This window comes from Ammodytes marinus, assembly GCF_949987685.1.
Source record: "Ammodytes marinus genome assembly, chromosome: 17".
In the NCBI taxonomy this organism is placed as follows: domain Eukaryota; kingdom Metazoa; phylum Chordata; class Actinopteri; order Uranoscopiformes; family Ammodytidae; genus Ammodytes; species Ammodytes marinus.
This window is the reverse complement of record NC_137221.1, coordinates 5405158-5414925: the sequence shown is the minus strand read 5'-3', so window position 1 is coordinate 5414925 and position 9768 is coordinate 5405158. Positions and strand designations below refer to the sequence as shown.

Genomic DNA, 9768 nt, shown 5'->3' with positions numbered 1-9768 from the left:
TGATGATAATGACGATGACAATGAAGATGACAAAAACTAGGTTGTGATAGTTAATGAAATGACTGCAGGCTTTTAGGCGAATAATATGAAAGTGGAATGCTCCATGCTAAGGCCCGATTCAGACAGTGTGATCCAGTGAATCCTTCTTTGCCCTCCTGTGCCCACGTTTTTACATGTTACCGTAACGTTGTACCTTCAATAAAAAGGTAGGCGGCAGAAGTCTTTTATAACAAAGATTACAGCATCTCTAGGACTGTCTCTTCTTAACTTTTCGTCAAAAAAAAACTGCCAAAAATAGAAAATGTCCAGAGCTCATCTGAATACACGTCTGAATAGGGTCTGTGATGTTTGTTAAATCAAACCAAGTCAGTGAGTGTGACTTGTCAATTGTGGTGATGTTTGTCAAAAAATGCACACTCTGTGAACACACAACATGCTGTATGACATACACACACTCTCGCTGGCCCACACATGAACTCGCGCTTAGCTCGCAAGCAAATTCAGATTCAAAGCGACATTTCATAGAAGTACCGTCACGGTAAAACTGTTTCAAGCTTGCAAAGCTGAAAAACATTTTTTGTCATAAATCTGCTGCACCCCCATCCCTCAAACCGATATACCTTTCTTTCCTCTTCTTTGGCCATTTGTTGCTCCAGTTGTTGCAGCTGCTGAGTGGAGCTGTCACACAGCTGGTTGTATGTGGCCGTCAGCTGGTCCAGCTGGGCCTCCACCTGAGCTCGCTCCTCTGGGGACAACCTGACAGGACACAAGAGACCAGGTTAGAGCAGTTTGGCTTTATGCCTTTAATCTGCATCTGGTGTGTGAAACTGATCTTTCCAGACACATAAACAATTTGTCATTGTTTTTCCAAAACAGTAAATAATTTTCTGCATGGTTTGGATATGGAATAATAAGCTGAAATACATGATCTGGTTCAATACATTTATCAAACAAGCTAGAAATACATTGCGGTACATGTATATTATTGTAAACCTGGCAATTTGAATCATTTCATTTTCTCCAATACACCACACTTTCTGGATGACCATATTCTTCTTGTATTGTGTAACAAAGTCAGTTTGTGTTGTTTTGTGCTAGTTTCTAGTGTAATGGAGAAGTCAAACAGTATGAGAAGAATGTGCAAGTTCTGTGCCCAAACTTACTTGCTGGCCTGTTTTGACCTCAGGAAGGCCTGTGTGCTCCTGATAGCTTCAGCCACTTCATCTTTCTTGGCTGCTAGCTGTTCACTGATGGCCTTTAGAAAACACAAATGCACAATCTGCTTAGTACAGTACAACCAAGCTAAAGTACCATTCTGTTGAATATTGTGTATAAAAATAAAATCAGATTTTTGTTGAACCTGTTGAGCAGCCAGTGAGGACTCAGCGTTGGGACCCCCGTTGCGTCTTTGGAGGCCTTGGACCCAGGTCAGAAGGTCTGACACCTGGCCCACCCTGGCCTGCTTCTCCTCCTCCACCTCTTTCTGCAAAGAGGGAAAAAAATATATAAAAAAATCAATGACAAACTATATACCTTGTTTAGGCAATAATTTTTATTTATTTTTGCTTGACAAAACGCACAAATTCTACTCACTACAGGAAATGAATCAAGCTGCTACAAATTCTAATTTTAAGAAAGAGTGATATATAATACAACAAAGTCCCACCTCTTCTTCCTCTAGTCTTCTCAGTGCATCACTGATGTATTTTACGTGTTGGGTTGTCAAGGTGACCAGGGCTGTGTAGCGTGTGCGCAAGTCCATGAACTGTTAAGATACAACCAGAAACAATGACAGGACATCAGTGATGGTTCATTATATGCACAGCAAACAAAGTTGACTAAACGATATATAAATAAATTATGTTAATATTCAAAAATTAAGCAAATACTAGTGTATCTATGGTTACCTCCTGAGTGATGGCGTCAGAGGAAGAGTGCATCCTCCTCCTCTTGACTGGTGACTTGTGCGTCGATTCTACAAAGGCTCTGTATGTCATCAGCTGTAGTTCATAATCCTGTAGAAAACAGCCACGGGGGACACAAGTAAGAACAAAAGTAGCTGTGCAAGCATAATACTAGGTATTTTCTGAGTTTTAAATTGTAAAATTACACTTATTAAATACATTAGGCCACATTTTAGTAACTACCAGATTATTAATTATTTCAAGTGCAAACATGTAAATACTGCAATGCTGTTTATAAAAAAACATGTGAAAACGGTGTCTTACCTTCACTGAAGTGCAGTACTGTTTGGAATGAGTCTGACACTCGTCTAGTTTGGCCTGATTCTGCTCAATCTCAGCTACTAATGCCTGAAGAAGGAATTCAGACAAAAAATAATACAGATGATTTATTAACGTCTCTCAGATACAATGTGGAGTTTCCATTTTGTCTTTCTCTTGTTTTCCCACTAAACAACATTTGATGAAAACATTTATTTCTATCGCACATGACCTCCATCAATTCCTTAGAATCGATTCCTATCATGTAACCAAGGCAACCGTCCATTGCGTCCATCAATCTTCACATCTAAGTAATTTTTTTTTTCAATTCTGGTTTATTATTATTTTCTTCACAGATATTTAGAAATCCTCCACCTGTGTTTTACATGTTTATATTCACCAAAGTACAAATTAACCTCACCCTAAAAATACAACACCAGCATGTGTTGAAAATAAAAAATAGAATTAGAAAATGGCAAGGCTACCTTAAATTAGATAAATGCAAGTAAAAGAACCAATGATTATAGTGATATCCACATCAGAGCCCTTGTAGTGAGTGTTACTGACCGTCTGCTGTGCCAGTTGTTCGGACAGGGCTTTGCTGTCCGTCTGTCCGGGTAGTGCGTTCTCTTGTCTCTCCGTTGTTTCTTCGATCCACCCGATCAGAGCAGAATGTCCTCGTCTGTACTGCTGCAGCGCCGAGCCCACAGACTCTAGATCAGTCCGTCTGCAATGTGAAAACAGGAAAAGACTCTCAGCACATTCAACACACTAAACAAGGCCGGATAGACGCTACTGTTTAATGCAGCTTTGCTTTACACACATGCTTCTACTGTTTCATTTAACTGTCTGTCTGAGTCTTATGTTGTTGTTAAGTTTAGGGTAAAGTGTCTTGCTCAGGGACACAATGTTAGAGATGGTGGGAAGTGTACATGTAATACCAGCCACAAATAACACCCTCCTGTCCGGTGCCGGGGATCGAGCCAACGACCTCATGGTTACTGGTCGGCCCCTCTTCGTCTAGGCCATACTACAACCCCTCTACATCCTCTTTCCCCCAAGTCTTCCCTCCCATCTCCCCCCTGTCTGTCTGTCTGTCTGTCTGTCTGTCTGTCTGTCTGTCTGTCTGTCTGTCTGTCTGTCTGTCCCCCTCACCGTGAGTCCATCTGCCTCTTGACCCCGCTCCACCTCTCTGCCAGCTGATTGGCCGTCTCCTCGTAGCGCTCCAGCTCGTTGCTGCGGTCTGGGTGGAGCTTACTGAGGCGATCCCCGGCCTCTTTAGCCCGACACACCTCCGCCTGTAGGGACTGGAAGACTCCCTCCTCATCCACTAGCTCAGACTGCCACCTCTGGAAAGGGAAAACCAAAAGAAAAACATTAAATATGACAGTGTGTGTGAATGGTAACGTGGGAATGGGAACAGGTCTCCCTTGCAAAAGAGTCTCCGGTCTCAATGGGATTTACCTGTATAAATAAAGGTGAAAAAAATAAAAATAGTCAAATAGTCTAAAACCATGAACATTTCTCTTCAGCTAAAGGAGTCTATGCGACAATGTGTCCCGTTGCGAATTTTTTTACTGAAAGTCTTGGTGCATAAAGTCTTGACATTCAATTTGTAAATTTTCATAGTATCAGGTAAAGAAGACATACAATAACAAGAGAGATAGAGAGGAAAAAAAGAGGGAGAAAAAATTATATATAGTAAATATAAAACTCCTGTCTAACCAAACGTTAACCTTCGCATCCAGCACTACTAGGTGATTTTTTTGTGGTTATGGTTCAATTTGTATGTTAATCGATAAACAACATATGTCCCTTACCCCGAGTTGTTCTCTGAGGTTTTGAATGGCCGTTGTGTCGGCAGGAACAATGTCCTCTTCACTCAATCTGCTCTCGTGCTTCCTGACCTGGCTCTCCGCTTCATCCAGGCTGCGTATCAGGATGTCGACTGTTTTTAACCTGTGGAGGAGAAAGGTAAAGAGAGGGTCAATAAATCAGACATTTTGTAACTGAAGTCTTATGTTTATTTATACAGCTTTGCATGCTAGAGGCAAGGCAAGTTTATTTCTATAGCACAATTCAGACACAAGGCCATCCAAAGTGCTTTACAGGGGCATGAATACATCAAGATAAGACATTAGAAATTGCATTTAAGAGACAGTAAAAACAAAGAAAATACATCAAGATTCAAGATTAGACAGTAAACATTTAGACAGAGATGTAGAATGGCTGCAATGAAAATGACGTGACTGACAATATAGTTATTTTTATTTAGCCTATTCAACTTAATTATTCTTTCATAGTTTCAAACTCATTTAGAAACATTGGGGAATCTGTATTCACAAAACCAAATAGTATGTATATGTTGAGGCAATCTTCGCCTTACATTATTAGACATAAGAGAAATTGGGAGAGAAAAAGCTGACTAACTTTTCCAGGTAGACAGAGGAGAGGTTGTGCAGTTTGTCTATCTTCTCTACGGCCTGGTTGAGTTCTGAGCGGAGGACGGGAACGCTGGAGGACGTCGGCTTCTCCTCAAAGAATCTGACGCAGCGACGGGACACGTCACCAAGACCGGAACGCAGACCGTCCAACTCCGACTGCAGCTTCTAGACAGAGAGAGAGAGAGAGAGAGAGAGAGAGAGAGAGAGAGAGAGAGAGAGAGAGAGAGAGAGAGAGAGAGAGAGAGAGAGAGATAGATAGAGAGAGATAGACAGAGAGAGATAGATAGAGAGAGATAGACAGAGAGAGAAGGGGGTGGAGAGTAAGATGTGAGTAACAATGGAGGGAAAATGTGTCTATTCCTATTGACCAAACTCTAATTCTACAAAGGAATGTTGCTTGTTTTGTTTTAATCGTGGACTGCTAGAAAGATGGCAGCAGATGGCGCTGAAACGTAAGTTAAGTTATCTTTATTAGTCAATTTACACCAGGCACATTGAACTGTGTCTTTTCGCATAGTCTCTCTCAAGTCACCGCACTTCGGAGGAGGTCAGAGCGCAGGGTCAGCCGTAGTACAGCGCCCCTGGAGCAGTTTGGGGTTAAGTGTCTTGCTCAAGGACACAATGGTAGAGATGGTGGGCACCGTAGATGTTATACCAGCCACCACTAGTTTTACTACTAACACCCTCCTGTCCGGTGCCGGGGATCAAACCAGCGACCTCATGGTTACTGCTCGGCCCCTCTTCCTCTAGGACATCCCACCACCCTATCGTACCTCTTGCTCTGCGATCTGGACGGTGGTGTCCACGCTGTCTCCGGCTGACAGGCGGCTGGGGGGCGGAGCCTGGATGCCCCTCATCAGCTTCTGCTCGGCTTCCTTCAGACGCAGGGTGATGTTCTGAAGCTCAGAGAGGTACGAACGAGAGACAGACTCATCTTTCTCCACTGGAGGGAGAGAGAGAGAGATGGAGAGAGAGGGGGAGGGAGAGTTAGAGAGAGAGGGGGGAGGGAGAGGGAGAGAGAGGGAGATAGCAAGAGAGAGAGAGAGGGAAAGGTTATTAGCTTTTATATGTACATCTGTACGTTATGTTATATTGTTATATGTACATATTGTTCTGAATGTTCACTGTTCTCTTTTGGTATTATTTGTATTATCTGTAATGCTTTGGCAACACTGTTTGCAATAATAGTCATGCGAATAAAGCTAATTTAATTGAATTTAATTGAATGGTGGGTGTATAATCTACGAGTGTATATCTATGTCTCACCGGTCTCCATGTTAAGCAGCAGGTCGTGGCAGTGCTGCTGTGTCTGCTGCACCTCTCTCTCCAGCTCTCGTCTCTCTGCCGGTGTGAACAGAGCGCTCTCTTTGCTGTCGCTCAGGAAGTCAGACAGCTGTGAGTCCAGGTGAGTCAGGACTGTCTGTCTGTCTGTAGGCGACTGACCACGCACCTGGGCACAGGGAGGGAGACAGACAGTTAGTATGACAAAACACAGAACATCCAATCAAATCTAATCAATGTTTTTATATTTATCTTTTTTTTTAAACTTATATTTTAATGGGTTTTTCATTTTTTTTATACAGACAAAAAATACAAAATAAATAGACACATACAATACACACACAATCGGCAGTTTTGGGGTTAAGTGTGTCTTGCTCAAGGACACAATGGTAGAGATGGTGGGCACCGTGACGTAATACCAGCCACTACTAGTTTTACAACTAACACCGTCCTGTCCGGTGCCGGGGATCCAACCAGCGACCTCATGGTTACTGGTCGGCCACCTTTCATATAGGCCATCCTACCACCCAAATAGCAGTTTGCCTCAGTGGGCTTCAAAGTCCGTACACAACATGAAATCCTCTGCCCTAAGACCCTCTGAGAAGAAGGCAAAGAGAGAATGGATCCAAGCATAAACTAACAGTCTCTCTTGGGGCACTCCAGTGGTGTAGTGGATAGATCGCATACCATATTGGCTCAGGCCTCGTTGCAGTGGTCGTGGGTTCAAATCCGATCCGTGGACCTTTATTGCAGGTCATCCCCCCCCCTCTCTCTCTCTCTCTCTCTCTCTCTCTCTCTCTCTCTGTCACCACATTTCAACTCTGTACTGTCTAATAAAGCTTGAAAATGCCCAAAAAAATTATCTTTAAAACGAAAATAAGAGTGTCTCACCGTGTCCAGGCTCCATCCAGAGACTGTCCTGATGTCTTTGAGCAGGTAGTGCCACGACACCACACTCTTCATGTTCACATGCAGCTGGTGCCACAGAGACATGACCTTCTGGTACAACTGCTCTGCCCTGTACACACACACACACACGGAATAAGTGTGAATATCAATATGCAATTCCACAGCTTTCTCACGCTTTTATTTACCATTTCTTAACATGTAACAATTTGGGAAAAATACTCCTTACCACCAGTAAAATCAACATCGTTATCCTCAAAACACAACATTACTTTCACCAGTGAACAAATGGTTGTCCATATAGCGTGTGGTCTGACCTGCTGGCCTTGTCCATGGCCTCCTGGTTGGGCGGTGGGACGGTGAAACACACCGACGGGACCATGGCCTCGTTACCACACGGACTGATCACCTTCCACTTGGTCCGCTGAGAGTTATCCTCCAACACACACTCCTCACCGCGGGTTATAGTGATCTGAGAGATAGATAGATAGATAGATAGATAGATAGATAGATAGATAGATAGATAGATAGATAGATAGATAGATAGATAGATAGATAGATAGATAGATAGATAGATAGATAGATAGATAGATAGATAGATAGATAGATAGATAGATAGATAGATAGATAGATAGATAGATAGATAGATAGATAGATAGATAGATAGATAGATGAATAATGTGAAAGACAAAATTAATAGTGAGTCAGGTGAGAAGACAATATGGATGGAGAGGTGAATGGATGAACAATAAGAAGAAAGAAAAGGAGTGAAATGAGGGGGAAGAGGAGAGGAAATGTGTCAACCAAAAGCGGAGAGCAACACACTCATAACGCAACACAAAAGACAAACATGTATGACTTTAATGAAGTTAGCAGAAGTCTTTAAATGATAAGACATGATTAGAGACCTTGACACAGGGACTGAACGCTGCTTTGTGCCTCAAAACTAAAAGCTTTTATTTTGAAGGCAGCAAATACTTTATCCAAACTCAAAGTCAGTTTAACTCGGCTTCCTGTGATGGGCTTTAGAAATTCAACAAAATAAGACAAACATTATTGATGATTTTAAGAAGCCCAGCACAGGACAGGAACAGAGAGTTTGGGGTTAGAACCTGCAAAATTCTGTTTAAAAAAAAAATAAGCACAAAGGCAAAGTAAGACTACTGCTTTACTGCCTCCATACCCCCCCCCCCCCCCCCACACCCTCTCTCACCCCTTCCCTGCACACACACACATTAATACATCTATAATGCAAAGCTATGCACATACAGTAAATACATGAAATGTTAATTGAAGCTTAAAGCTGTGATTGTTATTGTCTGACTGACTGTTAAATTCAGTTCAGTTCAGTTGAGCTCACTGTTTGCCACCGACCCTTATCAGCCATCAAGTTGATCTGATCCTCACCATTCACATTCTTGTGTGTATGTGAGAATCAAGGTATTTGAATGTGAAACAAGAAACTATATAACTAGTGGAGAGTGTTTATTGTGCCCCACTATACATGTATGTTTCCTGGCCGCACTGTCTATTTGCTAGTCCATGCATTGGGTGTTTTTTTCTCTCGCTTTTGTCATGCTATCAAGAGCCATTTAGACACGACACGATGCCATGTGCACATACGCATATTTTTAAAGACATAATTAAGGGGAAAATTCTTCAGAAAAACAATACGAAATTCTATTTTGTTGACAACATTTTACAAAAAAAAAAGCCCTGGCCCTGTTTTGCATTTTAAAATTCTAGTTTCAGGATAGGACATCCAATGCATGGAAGATGCATAGAACCAATTCATACAAAACTGCAGATATGGAAGAAAAAAAAAATAAGAGATCACCCTTTCAATTTTTATCTTGAATAATCATTGGGGAATGCTCTAATATGACAATATTTTAATTTGGAGTTTAGGAGAAGTGTTGTCAGTAGTTAATAGAATAAACATTTTTTTTTTTAAATAATTCGGAGTGGTCTCTTCATTTTTTCCAGATATTTTCTTCCAGGAAACCTAGCAGGGCAGGTATCAGATTCACATTACTGACAGTTAAACTTAGCATCAGCTGATAAGAGCGGAGCAGCCAGGGCAGTGCAGTGTGTGTGCAGTGTGAGAATCGGAGGTGAGAGAGGGAGAATATAGGCAGCTCTACCTGGACGTTTGTCTTGCCGGCCCAGCCAACAGACGAGAGGAAGGGAAGAGGAGGGAGTGAGGACGGAGAGGTAAAAAGGTTTGAGGGAATGGAGAGAAAGGAGGAGGAGACACAGGAGAGTGAAGGAGAGAAAGATTACTTTGGGTCATGTGCACGTTGGTCTAGAGACGTTTGCTGAATACCAGCACACACCATATAAAGGAGCATCTCAAAGAATTTAAATATCATGGAAAAGTCCATCTAAATTTAATTAAAAAACTTAATTAAACAAAGGGAAATATGTCAGTCTTTCTTTTGTTTTCATTTGGATGACTGTGGCTTAAAGCCCATGGAATAAAACAATCCAGTATCCCAAAATTGTAGAACATTACATAAAACCAATCTAAAGAGGATTTTGAATACAGAAAGGTCAACCATCTGTTAGTAATTATTCCTAGAATCAGTTCAGCGTAATGTTAAATTATAGGGGAAAAAAATTATTTTCATTGATATTTATTTATAGATGCACCTGTAGTTTGTGTTTAACTATCAACTCTGTGGCAGTTTGCTTTGTCCTTTATTTGATTTCTTTAAGAGGAGTGATGCGTCAGCTGACCAAGCCACCTTCCATCTTCACCTGCACACATCAGCTCCCATACTTTATGCTTCAGTGAACACACTGACCCTGAGGATTCCAACACAGCTAAACTATAAATAGCAGCATGAGGGGCGACAGCATGGCCGCGCTGTGGGAGTGCTACTGTAGGTGCTGCGTCTACGAGCCCATAAAGG

The 9768-nt window shown here is 41.9% G+C and overlaps 1 protein-coding gene across 5 annotated transcripts in view; it reads right to left on the bottom strand.

Annotated features, from left to right (window-relative positions):
• Window positions 1-9768, bottom strand: part of macf1a (microtubule actin crosslinking factor 1a) — a gene marked incomplete at its 5' end in the record, with an annotated part of 251006 nt that overhangs the window by 99499 nt on the left and 141739 nt on the right. For all 5 annotated transcript variants that reach the window (XM_080045300.1, XM_080045302.1, XM_080045301.1 and 2 more), the window contains 14 exons: window positions 621-756; window positions 1164-1255; window positions 1361-1483; window positions 1667-1765; window positions 1908-2015; window positions 2229-2312; window positions 2790-2949; window positions 3378-3571; window positions 4043-4181; window positions 4653-4831; window positions 5440-5609; window positions 5933-6116; window positions 6839-6965; window positions 7171-7325. In XM_080045300.1, the coding sequence (XP_079901426.1) occupies window positions 621-756; window positions 1164-1255; window positions 1361-1483; window positions 1667-1765; window positions 1908-2015; window positions 2229-2312; window positions 2790-2949; window positions 3378-3571; window positions 4043-4181; window positions 4653-4831; window positions 5440-5609; window positions 5933-6116; window positions 6839-6965; window positions 7171-7325 (1950 nt within the window). The remainder of the gene's footprint in view (window positions 1-620; window positions 757-1163; window positions 1256-1360; window positions 1484-1666; window positions 1766-1907; window positions 2016-2228; window positions 2313-2789; window positions 2950-3377; window positions 3572-4042; window positions 4182-4652; window positions 4832-5439; window positions 5610-5932; window positions 6117-6838; window positions 6966-7170; window positions 7326-9768) is intronic.